Source organism: Oncorhynchus keta, chromosome 10 (genome assembly GCF_023373465.1).
Source record: "Oncorhynchus keta strain PuntledgeMale-10-30-2019 chromosome 10, Oket_V2, whole genome shotgun sequence".
Classification (NCBI taxonomy): Eukaryota; Metazoa; Chordata; class Actinopteri; order Salmoniformes; family Salmonidae; genus Oncorhynchus; species Oncorhynchus keta.
This window is the reverse complement of record NC_068430.1, coordinates 67870526-67885228: the sequence shown is the minus strand read 5'-3', so window position 1 is coordinate 67885228 and position 14703 is coordinate 67870526. Positions and strand designations below refer to the sequence as shown.

General features: G+C 42.9%; 1 protein-coding gene across 2 annotated transcripts in view; it reads left to right on the top strand.

The window, feature by feature from the left end:
* Window positions 1–13631, top strand: part of LOC118389294 (septin-9-like) — a 105262-nt gene extending 91631 nt beyond the window's left edge. The window contains exon 9 of one of the 2 annotated variants that reach the window (XM_052527775.1): window positions 13578–13631. In XM_052527775.1, the coding sequence (XP_052383735.1) occupies window positions 13578–13616 (39 nt within the window). In that variant the 3' untranslated portion in view covers window positions 13617–13631. Of the gene's footprint in view, window positions 1–13394; window positions 13492–13577 lie in introns of those variants that run through there. The other variant, XM_052527776.1, reaches the window with a different exon arrangement.
* Window positions 13632–14703: the final 1072 nt, after the last annotated feature.

Below are 14703 nucleotides of genomic sequence, written 5' to 3'. Positions count from 1 at the left end.
CAACCAGCTTTTTGGCTAAAATGTCCTGGTACTGGGTAAAGTTCACTATGCTGTTGCCCTTAACAAGGGCCCCAGGACCAGTGGAAGCATAATGGCCCAAACATGTAGGTTGATGCATTGCTATGTTTTCATTTATAAAGCCTTTTACAAAAAGCCCCACTGTACCTAACACCGTTACTAAACTTTAGGCATATGAGTTACATCGGGGATGGCTAACTCTGGAAAATCCTCTGCTCTCTACTGAGTTAGGTAAATCAGCTTTGAGTTTATTAACACCTTACTTCTGGAACACCTTATTTCTGGAACAATCTTCAAAATGTTCTTACATTTGATGTTTTTCCTCCTCTAGGGCAAGTCAGGAAGCTGATTGAGCACATTTTTACAGATTCATGTGTTTATATTTTGTGACCTGGTTTCCTTCTTGCATTTCATATTTATATTGATGTTTATTTTCTGCAATTTGTGTAATTCAGGGCTCTTCTGTAAAAAAAGGAAGCCTTGGTCTCAGTATGACTCCCTGATCAAATAAAAGTTCAATACATTTCACCACTATATTTTAAAGTAGGTATGGGATTCATTTCTGTTCATGCATTCTCATTTCCATGCCAAACCCACAACTGGCGTGCGTGGCCAAAGAGCTCTATTTTCATGTCATCTGACTTAAGCACCTGTTCTACTCAATGCCAATGTTGTTTTGAAAATTCGACTTTAACTCCATGCAAACTCTGTTTACATGTGTTGGATGAGAGGAAAATATACTGTAGCTCTTTGGCCTATGAACAACAATGGTGAGGGAGTTCTATTCTTATCCTCTTCTACATGATAAATGTGACTTAAATGTCAAAGACGCACACGGGTTCTCTTTCAATTATTTGTTTCGGCATATGTAGCTTGAAGGACTAATCAGACCGGACAAGTGGCCGAATGAGGGAGCCCTCATACCAAAGAGCCACTCACCTTCCCTCTTCTCATTCTCACGGGAGAGTTCTACTTGGCTCTCCTGAGCACAACTTGATACTTTTTCCTGCTTAACTGTTCATGTGCCGTTAACGCTGCACTTGGTGGCGTAACCTTATTAGCTCACGTCTTTTGTGTTGGGTGACATTTTCAAGTAATAATTTGCTTCTGCCTTTGTCTTCCTTTTGTAACTAGCATCACACGACTAACTGCGGAGACTTGGCTAGCTTAGCTGCCATGCTTAGGTAACCTGGCTATCCTACGACTAGCTTTTCTACTTTGGAAGGGTAGAATTACTAGTTTGTTCTCTGTTAGTTTGACCCTTCATCGGCATTGATTAGACCGGCCATCCTAGCGTACGTTCACATTGTTAAAGGATTAGCTTTTCTGGACAGCACTGTCTTAACTAGCTAGGCTACTAACCCAAGTGGTGAACGCTAGTTACGTTTCACTTTTTCAGCTGTTTTTTGGAGCCATGGAACCTGCTAGCTTAGCTGGGCATCGATGGCGGATGAGATATTCACTCATTGATGTCAGCAAACGGGCAGCATATTGAGTGGCCTGAACCCATGGGGGGTGGCATCAGCAAGGGACTGGTACGACAGGAGTAGAACTCCCCTCTAGGACCGTTCCAGGAAAACAACTCCTCTTAGCGTGCATGACTGAAGCCAAATGCAATTTTGAAAACCTTTGAGTTTTCTGAGTCTGCACAACTCTGCCAGGACCTAGGATCAAGAGAGACACTCAAGTGTTTTAATACTATGTCTCTTGACACAATGATGAAAATAATCATGGCCTCTAAACCTTGAAGCTGCATACTGGACCCAATTCCAACTAAACTACTGAAAGAGCTGCTTCCTGCTGCTTTTGATACCATCGATCACCACATTCTTTTGGAGAGATTGGAAACCCAAATTGGTCTACATGGACAAGTTCTGGCCTGGTTTAGATCTTATCTGTCGGAAAGATATGTTTGTCTCTATGAATGGTTTATCCTCTGACAAATCAGCTGTAAATTTCGGTGTTCCTCAAGGTTCCGTTCTAGGACCACTATTGTTTTCACAATATATTTAACCTCTTGGGGATGTCATTCGAAAATATAATGTTAACTTTCACTGCTATGCGGATGACACCAAGCTGTAAATTTCAATGAAACATGGTGAAGCCCCAAAACTGCCCTCGCTAGAAGCCTGTGTTTCAGACATAAGGAAGTGGATGGCTGCAAACGTTCTACTTTTAAACAAAACAGAGATGCTTGTTCTAGGTTCCAAGAAACAAAGAGATCTTCTGTTAAATCTGACAATTATTCTTGATGGTTGTACAGTCGTTTTTTTTTTAAACTGTGAAGGACCTCTGTGTTACTCTGAACCCTGATCTCCCTTTTTACGAACATATCAAGACTGTTTCAAGGACAGCTTTTTTCCATCTCCATAACATTGCAAAAATCAGAAATTTTCTGTCCAAAAATGATGCAGATGTATCCATGCTTTTGTTACTTCGAGGTTAGACTACTGCATTGCTTTACTTTCCGGCTACCCGGATAAAGCACTAAATAAACTTCAGTTAGTGCTACATATGGCTGCTAGAATGACTAGAGCTAAAAATGTGATCATATTACTCCAGTGCTAGCCTCCCTACACTGGCTTCCTGTTAAGGCAAGGGCTGATTTTCAAGGTTTTACTGCTAACCTACAAAGCATTACATGGGCTTGCTCCTACCTATCTTTCTGATTTGGTCCTGCCGTACATACGTACGCTACAGTCACAAGACGCAGGCCTCCTAATTGTCCCTAGAATTTCTAAGCAAACAGCTGGAGGCAGGGCTTTCTCCTATAGAGCTCCATTTATATGGAATGGTCTGCCTACCCATGTGAGAGACGTAGACTCGGTCTCAACCTTTAAGTCTTTACTGAAGACTCATCTCTTCAGTGGGTCATATGATTGAGTGTCGTCTGGCCCAGGAGTGTGAAGGTGAACGGAAAGGCTCTGGAGCAACGAACCGCCCTTGATGTCTCTGCCTGGCCGGTTCCCCTCTCTCCACTGGGATTCTAACCCTATTACAGTGGCTGAGTCACTGGCTTACTGGTGCTCTTTCATGCCGTCCCTAGGATGGGTGCGTCACTTGAGTGGGTTGAGTCACTGACGTGATCTTCCTGTCTGAGTTGGTGCCCCCCCCCTTGGGTTGTGCCGTGGCGGAGATCTTTGTGGGCTATACTCTGCCTTGTGTCAGGATGGTAAGTTAGTGGTTGAAGATATCCCTCTAGTGGTGTCCCCGGGGGCTGTGCTTTGGCAAAGTGGGTGGGGTTTCCTGTGGGGTTATATCCTTCCTGTTTGGCCCTGTCCGGGAGTATCATCGGATGGGGCCACAGTGTCTCCTGACCCCTCCTGTCTCAGCCTCCAGTATTTATGCTGCAGTAGTTTGTGTCGGGGGGGGCTAGGCTCAGTCTGTTATGGAGTACTTCTCCTGTCTTATCCGGTGTCCTGTGTGAATTTAATTATGCTCTCTCTAATTCTCTCTTTCTTTCTTTCTCTCGGAGGACTTGAGCCCTAGGACCATGCCTCAGGGACTACCTGGCATGATGACTCCTTGCTGTCCCCAGTCCACCTGGCCGTGCTGCTGCTCCAGTTTCAACTGTTCTGCCTGCAGCTATGGAACCCTGACCTGTTCACCGGACGTGCTACCTGTCCCAGACCTGCTGTTTTCAACTCTCTAGAGACAGCAGGAGCGGTAGAGATACTCTTATTGATCGGCTATGAAAAGCCAACTGACATTTACTCCTGAGGTGCTGACTTGCTGCACCCTCGACAACCACTGTGATTATTATTTCTTGACCATGCTGGTCATTTATGAACATTTGAACATCTTGGCCATGTTCTGTCATAATCTCCACCCGGCACAGCCAGAAGAGGACTGGCCACCCCTCATAGCCTGGTTCCTCTCTAGATTTCTTCCTAGGTTTTGGCCTTTCAGGGGAGTTTTTCCTAGCCACCGTGCTTCTACACCTGCATTGCTTGCTGTTTGGGGTTTTAGGCTGGGTTTCTGTACAGCACTTTGAGATATCAGCTGATGTAAGACGGGCTATATAAATACATTTGATTTGACTAGCAATGTCCAAACCAGACTTTTGGCCAAAATGAACGTCAAGGACAATCCACCGGTGGTTGAACAGTCACTGACCAACTTCAACCCCAGTACCTTGTCAAAGATGTACACTTCTCTCACTGTTAAGACGAACCGCTTCTCCACATCTATCTACTAAACTGTGTAAGTGTTTGCTGCACATTCTTCACGGGTGTTGAACGTTACATCCCTACTACTGGCTTTCCAGGCCGATTTTGATGCTGGAGATGCATAATCTCCTATCGATTGGCAATCCTAATCCAAATCTTTGGGAAGACATCGGTGTCTTCATAGACGACACTTCCGAGCCTCCAGGTTGTGCCATTCAAGCCTGTGGTTGTGCCATGAGCCTTGCAGTGGTAGGGGAGAGAGGCCTGTGGCTAACGGACAAGGAGAAAGCACATTTCCTTCACGTTCCTGTCGGGCTGAAAGGACTGTTTGGACCACCTGTCGCCATCATTCGGCAGAAATGCGAACTCTGTAGATCTGGGAATCGTGGTTACCTGGCCAACCCCTCCAGAAGGCAAGGCTTTGTGCCAGAGAGAGGGAAACTTTCTGCGAGAAGCCCCCAGCGACACATTGGTCTTTGACCCCACAGTTCGGATCCCCTAATGGGCTGACAGTGGGGAAAACGTTCCTTCCCTGCAGCCGCGTTGATGTCCGGCTCATTTGATTCCCCTGCAGTGAATGGGCGCCCAACCTAGGGGTACACGGCAGAGAGAGGGGCAACCAACAGTTCACCCCACTATGAGGGACGGGCACATCTGTGCTCCTAAAACCCTTGCCTTTGTGCAGCGACCCATTTTTATACATTCACTCTTTTTATTTCCTCAGTAAAAAAAGCCTCTGCTGTATCCAGGCATCCACATACACAGGTTGAAAATACAATGAAAAGGAGATTCGATTTGTGCCTCGCATATTCCCTTAAATAGATAGACATTTCCTTTAAAAAAAACAGCAATATTACTGTTTGTCCCTCGCCATGTAAAATAACATGTAGTAACACTTCCTCAAAATAGTTAGAATTAATCAAAGATAAGTCAAGAAATATGTCATTCATTTTGAAGTTTTTGCAGAGGAGGTTTTAAGATGTTTGCAAGTGACAAAATGTGCATGGCAACTAGTCATCTGTCGTTGAATGACAAACACTTAATTGAAGAATCCCTACTGTTGACCAATCACCAACGAAGTGGCGTAGACTTCGGCTACCAAACTTTGGCTTGCCTCAAGAGAAATGGTTGTGTGCTCGAACATGCCCGGAAAAACCCCTGCCGAATGATGCCAAACACCAAAACGTCAAATTGTCATATGTGCGAACTGTTTTGACTGGGAAGTTTAAGCTAAGCTTAACCCAACTCTCCGAGCTAGGGTTCAAGATCAATCAGATAAATAACTGTTTGGTGCCAACACAGGGAATAGAATACCTTGGCATAATGCTGCGTACTCTACCTTATCGGGCAACACTCTCGGAAGACTGCATCACCTCGTTCCTACAGTGCCTCTCCCTGTTACACAGGGGTGCTCGGTCATGTTCGAGACGTGCCTCCGAGTGCTGGGTTTGATGGCATCCACCATCTCAGTAGTACCACTTGGCCTACTGAGGGTTTTGCCTGTTGTCTGTCAATCGCCGGATAAAGGTGACATCCGCATGTCTCTCAGCTCCCAGTCACTGGAAGAGCCCCTCCATCTTCGTTTCTGCCACTCCCAGTGTTGCCAACGCCGCAGTAAGGAAAGTAGCTATTGGCTGTCCTAGAAGTCGCTAAATGACGTCATCACATAATTTGCATAATTGGCCATGTGCATGTAATTGTGATGGATGCTATAGGAGAGACGAATAACCTCATGGGAGAGACAAAGTGAGTAAAAAATATCCTAAATATGCTTAGAACTACAAATGAACTGTCGCTTGTTTTTTTATTTATTTCACAATTCCAACCCTCCTCCTTTATCCGGGCTCGTTGAGAAGAGTAAGAACGATACATGCTTTCACGTCAGAGTCTCCAATAACACCAGAGGGGTCTGAATTCTCGCTAAATATAGCAGCAAAGCCGCTAAGTTGGCAACACTGGGCACTCCAGTGGTGATGACAGATGCGTCACGCAGTTCACAAGGGAAATGTAATAAACAGAGTATGGACCCCACTAATCCGCATTGCTCACATAAATGACCTCATTGCTGATGGTGCTTCTTTCACTGAAACATTTTTTTACCCTCCGTTCAGAATTAGCATGTTCTGATCAGAACGGACAATACGACTGTAGTGGAGTACATTATGCGCCTGGATGGCACTCACTCCCTACGCTTAGACTATCTGTCAGGATTATTCTCTGGAGCAGAGCACACCTACAGTACTGTCCCTACGCCCGACTCATGTCCCGGGTGTACTGAACATAGGAGCAGATGTTTTGTCCAGAGGGAATTCCCATCAAAGGGAATGGAGACTCCCTGGCTCCAGAGAGCATGTGTGATATGGGAGTTGGTTATATCCCACTATGAGATGTCAAAACAAATTATTTAAAGACAATTTAGGGTTACTTGCGTAACCACGGTTCTCTGATATTATGAGAGACATCTCGCCACATTCCCCTGCCCACACGAGTGTGAGGAAGTTCGGATCATCCCGTATAAATTCCTGTCCATAGAGTAAAATAGAGGCCACACCTGCTACGAGTGCCCTCAGTTCTCACGTGACCATAGAGTTGGGTAGAGGGCACCCTTGTCACAAATACCCTCTCCCACCTCCAAGTCACAGATCAGGGAATTTTGAACGGTATCCTCAAATAAATATATATATATATATATATATATATATATGCTACAATGACATTTTCCATAAATCTTATACTAGCAATGTGCATTCCCACCTGAGGATCTGTATGTTTCAGCCATCTATTTCCTGCATTTGAGGGGAGCAAAATCCAATTGTCACTTCAATCTTGATGGATTGATTGTTTTCATTTTACTACTACGACTCTTTCATACTTTTGCTTGTGCCTGTAGTTGTTTTCACGTTAACGTTATGACCGCGGAAATGTTTGTCATGACCTGTCAAACACACTCAATGAAATACAAAAAAAGTTTAATAAAATATACAAAAAAAATCAAATATTGTCTTTCCGTTGCTTTATCTGGGCTTTAACACATCGTCTCGACACTTGCATCACAAGAAAGAGAAGAACTTAATTTCCTGTGCAATTGAAAGTTTTAATTTTAATACTGTAAACATTTTTACAAATTAGATGCTCCTCACCACTTCCTCTAAACTTCCCCCTCCCTCTCCTCTCCTCCCCTCCCTCTTCACTCCTACACTATCCTCTCCCCCCTTCCATCTCTCTTTCGACCACATGTGGAACTCATTCTATTCAGAGACACTGAGGTATCGCTTTAGGAATCAAGTTTCACAAAGACTCCTTTTGACTGCAGATACTTTTGTAGACCATAGTACCCAGTCTAGAAAACATTAGGCAGGGAGTGATGGGGAGACTGAGACGATGTATATGACAAAGCATTTAGAATCCGTTTGTATATGTTCAGGTGGGAATAGTGTGTGAGGTGCCTACCAATGACTAGGAATGGGGACAAAACCATTTGAATGTTTAAAATGTGCTATTTCTTGTGATTTTCAGCAGTGGAAAATTAAACCTTAAAACGTCAGCATGCTTGTGAATCATCACAGTTAATTTAGTTAGCAACTAGCAGCGAATATAATCAGATTAAACACCCAAGTGGTGGCTATTTGTTTAATTTTGAATAACGTTTGTATAGAAACCCACTCTAAATGTCTCAGCAATACCAACCACATTGCCTCATGCCGCTCTGCTAGTAATTTAGCAAATGTTCCCTTTACTCACGTCTGCAGTTTGTTAGATTCATTTAACAGGGATTAAAGTGTCCTTGAGTGCACCCTGGTTAGTCTCTCTCATGCCCGTAGGGTCTAATATTTGTGGATATTCTATTTGTGGGTCTTCAGATGGTTGAGCCGGGAGCCACATATTTTGGTGCAGTGTGGACATGGGTGAGTGGTGGTTGGGCCTTCCTGGTGTTGAGGCACATGAATAGGAAAAACACGACACAAAACACTTAGTCACTCAGCAGAAACGGATGGCATGACAGGCGATGGGGGGAGAGACACTAAAATAATGTGTTTAGTAGCCAATGCTGCTCTTTAGGGCAATATTACATATATTTTTTTCAATATGAGGGTATAACTCTCAATCCTGGTGTTCTGGTGTTCTTTAAGCAATATAGATCTCACTGCCGGTGGAACCTGGTTCATGGTCTAGATTTAAGAAGCTTCTGGAACTATTAAAAAGATTCTCTCCAAAACCCAAATACTCCCCCTTCTTCATTCTCCTTTTTTTTTTCTTCCCTCCGTATTCATTGCTTTCACAAATGGAATATCGTCTGTCGGTTGAGGTTTGAAACAATGACCTCTAATCAATTACATGGACACGATGCCAAAGCCATATGTGCATTCCAAATGACACCCTTTTCCTTGTAGTGCACTGCTTTTGAGCAGGGCCCCTATATCTCTGGTCAAAAGTAGTGAACTACATAGGGAATAGGATGCCATTTGGGAATTAACCCATGTGTCTTGGATAGCTCCATGCTTTGGTGCCATTATGTCCATAATAGAGAAATCCCAAGCAGAATATTTTTTTTTGATGGTAGACACTACTCTTGAATATTCATTAATTGAATTGATTTGTCCTTGGTTTAGTGTCAGCAACTTGCTTCAAGGTTTCCTTTTACTAGCTTGAGCAGTTTGTGATAAATAAACGACTATGGTAGTGTCGTGTCTTTGGCTTTGCCGGATTAAGTGATATGACATGCTATTCTATAAAATCCTTTCTCTGTAATTAATATTACCTGATTAAGCTAATCATGTAAATGTAATTAACTAGAAAGTCAGGGCACCACGAAAGTGTTTATAGAGCTGTTATCTTCCGAATAAACTCTTAAAGAACTAGTAATATTTTACATCAATAGCAGTCAATATTAATCGTCACCTTATTTCAGTCTCATCTGAACATCGTAGAATTCTTGCTTATCTTCACGAACCCTGGCTAACAAGTTGAATCAGCAATACAAAATTGGGTTGAATTATTTATTTACTAAATACCTAACTAATCACACATAATTTCATATACACAGAATTAATCATACATTAATTACAAATTATGTCATAAAGGAAAACTTCCCTAGCGGACGGAACAGATATGACAGCTGGTTATACAAAGAACGGGGGTTGGGTTTGAGTGAAAGAGCGGGAAGAGGAACAAAGGGAGAAAATATGTCTCTATCTACTAGCTACTCTATTGTAAATACAGAATCTTATGCATTCTAAATTACCGCCCATTTGGAAAAGGAAAATGCAATAAATATTTACTCTGATCTGCGCTTCGGTAAGTTGGTGATAGATGGGAGGCCGTGTTGCCCAACAGAGTTCTTTGAAGAGTGTCTCTGGTGGTGAACGGAATACGTTGTAGTGTCGGCATTGGTTGGTAGATGGGATACTCTGTCTGTCCTTTCCTAGCCCATGTTTAAAGCGGCCGCTGCTAACTCAACGGCTAGGAGGTATCACTTCTGTAGTGAATAAGAGTTCAAAGTTCATACCATTTGCAACCAAAGCTCACGCTGAGGTTGGCTTAGTTCTGTAGTTGACATGTTAGTCCTTTTCAACTAATGGACTGTGGTCCTATTGTCCTCGAAACAGGAGGTTACATTTTCGTCAAGGGCTTATATAGTGGAGAGAGAGAAGGGTGTGTTTCATAGTTTATAACCCATGTCTCTTCACAGGGGTGGGTCACTGATTTGAGCAGAGCCCTAACTTTATAAAAAGCCAAATCTCTCATTTGGAAGCTAAAATTACATTTAATCTTTTCACAAATAGTGTGAAATTTATTTAAACATTTAAATTGCACAACAATTCCATGTGCATCTGATAACTAGAATGTGTAGACTTTCCCAGATACAGTTTGTCGTCCTGTCATCAGTCATAATGTCTCAGATGACAACCAAACTGACATCATATCCATTAAGTACCAACGCATATTTTCAACTGGTTCTATTACCGACATAAGGTCCCCCCCCACTTGTTTGATGTTCCCAGACTCTCTATGTTTAACAAAGGCTATTCAAGAGTCCTTCAGTAGAGTCAAGAGAGAGAGGGGAGAAAGGTATTTATGGGGGGACCATAAACCTTACCCACAGGCCAACGTCATGACCGGTGCATCCCAAAAGGATGTTTGAAATGCTTTCTACATTTTGAATCACAAACAATTATTTTTAGGAAATCATGATGCAAGTGTAAATTTTACATGCCTCCTGTAAGACCATCGATCTGTGAACTGTACATGATACAGGCATCTTGGAGTCATTATACTCCTTATAGTGTTCTCTAACATGGAGTATGTTTAGATTCTGAAATATAGATTTATTAATTGAATCTATGAATATCGCCAAATTATCAGTTTTTCCCATAATTTTAGACATATTGTGTGGAACACTATAGTCTTCATACACATCACATTTCCAGAGTGGGCTCTCTGGTACGACCCATTTTATACATAGAAATTAACATTATAGGTCATTAACCAATCACAGCCCACCTTTAGGATTGCACATTCAGCAACTCACCAGCAAAGGGAGTTTCCTTTTGAATCGATTTACCGTTCCCTGTGTTGGTGGTGCTCATACAATTTATAAGAAATTCAGAATGAGCAGAGAGCCCACTCTGTAAATGTGATGTACTTGTAATGCATTGTTCCAAACGATATGTCTTAAAATCATCAAAAATGGTGGTTTGGAGATATTCACATTTTTTTTTAATGTTGAATAAATGAATGTGTAAATGTGTTTCAGACTAGACATACTCCATATGGAATAGCCAGAGCCACTGCCAGGCTAGCTATAGCCTGAACATTCTCATGCATTCTCCTCTGATAGGAGAGTGTATACAGGATACAAAGAGATGAGAAGGTTTATAGGAGATAGTAGAAGAAGCTCTAACACTTGACAATTTGGGAGTAGGATGTACAAGCTTTGTGTGAGTGGTCAGTTGAGGACAATGTCTCTCGTCACATAATGCTCAATATAGATATGTATTCAATTGCATTATACCCACATTTTACCTCCTAAAACTGCCATCCATGACACATCTTGAGGACCATTATCTGTTTCCAGGCTTATTAGTTTCAGTTCTTAAACATTTTGTGTTTAACCTTGGAAAGAGGTTATGATTCATTTGAGAATTAGGATTATACTGGCACACTGCTGCAAAATCACATTGTCATTGATCAGAAAATAATAGACAATTGACCATCATTGCCCCCTAGTGGTACATCTGTCTCATATCATCCATGACTGAAAAGTCTTCAGTGGATGTGACATTCATTGCCCCACAGCTGCTTTATCATACGTCTCAAAAGAAATGTCCTTTGTGGTTGAATAAACGTCTTGGACATGCTTTCAATTATACCACAGTGCTGCATTACAATATAACCTACCAATCAGAAAATATCTTAACATCTTTCTCTCCTTCTCCATCTCCTCCCCCCCCTTATCTCTCTCCCTCCATGTTGTCTCTCTCCAGTCTGCACACACACAGGATAACGAGAGGGTAAGATCACACACAGGCCGGTATGAAGCGATGCCAGGCATTACAAACAGCAGCCATCTGGATAAACTACTGTACTCTGCCCAGTCTGAGGAGTAGCGGTATGAAACCTTGGAACACTTAACGGATGTTTTTAGCTAGAAAGGAGCATTTTAAGAAGTGATTTATTTACAGTATTCCAGCTTTCTGTAAACCTCCGAGGCAGCTGACGTCTGCACAGATGCCAGTGTACTGTAGCAGGCTGTCTAGTAGCTACTTGGTAGAGGGTGTCTAGTACCTACTCCTCCATAATGGAATGCATCACCCTTTCTGTTGATGACTGACTCATGCTTATGTTATAGAGACTAGAGGCCCTCTGCTGATTTAAATGGAAGTTTAAATGATTTAGAATTCAATGGAATTCCCAAATGCTACTTTCTCTTCCTGTAACTTTAACTCTGCACCATACCAGGATACACAGGCCTAAACGACCTGCTTGGCTCAGTTTAAAGAGACCTCTGCACCCCGCTCTCTTCCTCTGTTTCTGTTGGCCAGTGGTCAGCCTGGGAGAAGAAAATGAACATGTACACACACACACACACAAAGAAGAAAAGGACATGCACATGTACATGCACATTCCCTCTCTCCAGGGACGCTAGTCTCCACTCTCTGGCATCCTGTGACAGCTTTATTAATTCTGGAGGAGGATACACATTGGGCGACTTGGCTACTGTTCCCCCGACAACGGCCAATGAGAACAAGGCAGAGCGAGATGGAAGCTCTGGGGCTTGTAACCAGCTTGTTTTGGTTGGCTGCATGGGCTGGGCAATGTACGACCCTGGGATTGTGATCTTACATTTTTCTTGATGTTTCTTTCTAGTTCTCTGCTCCCTGCAGCAGTTGACATGCATACAAAAGGAACAAAATAGCTTTTTATTCGGGTTTTGCCATCTGTGTCCAACAGTGTGTGCGTGCATGCTCTGTTATAGCTTTAAAAAATGTAGTCAGTTTACATTTCATCCTATAATGTAGGCCTAAGGCTGAGAAAGTTAAAGCTCCAAGTTTAGACTTTCCAAGAAGTATAAACAGAGTCATGTAGAAAATCTGTTTGATCATCAACCAAGTGGAAACTGTCAAAGTAGTAATTGTGAGCGGAACGGTCATTCATTTAAAGGCCATCACTGCTCGCAGAAGAAGCCTGTCTGTGTTCGTCATTGTAAAGAAGGCGGCCATTTTGTGTCTGGCTGTATATTTGTTTAATGGTTGTTAACCTCCACAGTAAGTCTCCATGTTAGAGAACATGATATAGATTGTTTAAGGTCAACACCAGCCTTAACAACATGGAGTATTTATGGTGGAATCCGAGTGAGCGAACAGTGTGTAGTCAATCATTTCATACTTGTATATTTATTGTTTCAATCATGATGACCTTATACTGGTCCAAACAATCAGGGTATCTGGAGATCTGCTTGAAGAATTGTTATGATGTGACAAAGCCTCCCTGGCCTGGTCTTTCCTCTGGTGGTGAGGGAAAGGCTTTGGTGTGTGATGTTGTTGTACTGGGCAGGACACACACTCCTCCACCTCCAGGACGAGATGACTTGGTAGATGACATGAGGTGGAAACGGCCATTGTGTAGCCCCGACTGCTGTTCTACAGTACATTGATGAAACGGTGCAAACCTGGTGTTAGATTCTGATGTGTTTCTGTGTGTGTGCAGATCAGGGAAGGACTGCGAGCCAACGGGATCGACGTCTACCCTCAGAAAGAATTTGACGAGGATTCTGATGACCAGATGGATCAATGACAAAATCAGGGTGCGTTTACAGCGTTGTAAATACACACACACACACACCCGACCGACACATGGATTCATTATAAACCCTGTGTTGTGTGTCGTCAGGAGATGATCCCATTTGCTGTGGTGGGGAGCAACCAGTAGTACCTGATCAATAGAAAGATTCTTCTGGGCACAAACAAAGTGGGGAACCATAGGAGGTAATTCAACACACACACACACACAACCATTACTATCCCTGTCATACTAATCATGTCAAATTGGCTGAAGCAGATTTGCCATTGCCTGATTGGACTGCACAGTACAGTGGATCAACCATGCATGTTACTACTGCCAGTACATGTTTCAATCCCAGCCAACTGATTTAAACATCTGTCGTCTAACTCATATCCACGTTTCTCTGGTCTGTCTTTGACTAAACAGATTTAGGAGTAATAGACGCGAGGACGACGATTTACCGAATCTTCTGAATCCGGGTCATAATGGGGAAATTGTGCACAGACACCAGGCCTGCCGTGTCCGGTCTGGAATGTGATGTCATGAGCTCTGAGCAACGTCGTTTTGGGCTCTAATATGTGTTTATTATGATCAAGAGTTTTCCATAGGAATACGTGGATGACGTCAGCGCTATCACTATCTACTTGTTTGAATGTCTATGACAGACACTGGTGTAGACAGACAATACTGTAGTTGAGAGCATGCCTGCACTCGCACACACAAACTATCATAGTGTTTATGTTTTTTCAACTGCCTTAAGCATTCTTACTGCCAAGTTGGGGGTCATATCAAGTGAGCATCCATGACTCACCACTGGGGGGAATAGGGGGGGGTTGGAGGTGATGAACAAACAGGAGGAGGAGGTCTGAAAAGAGAGAGGGGGGGGAAGAGGAATGTCACAGCTCCTTTTCACTGGAGGACCGACTGTCTTCTTCCCAGATTGCACCTGGGCCCTCCAGGGCCCCTCTTAGCTCTTGGTGAATGCTCCTTTCATCACTCCACACTCGTATAGAACAACTATATTATTCTGGACCTCTTGCTGTTAGGTCTGTTCAAAGGACCAACCAACCAGAACTTAGCGTACATAGCTTTCTAGAGTTCTAGTACTTAGGTCCTGTTCTGGAACTGTCAAGGTCTCCTACCCCATAGTCGATTGAAGTTCCTCTAATTAGCATAAGAATACCAATCTTTCTATTCAAGCTAGACATTAGCTTCTCAATCATCCTTCTGCATC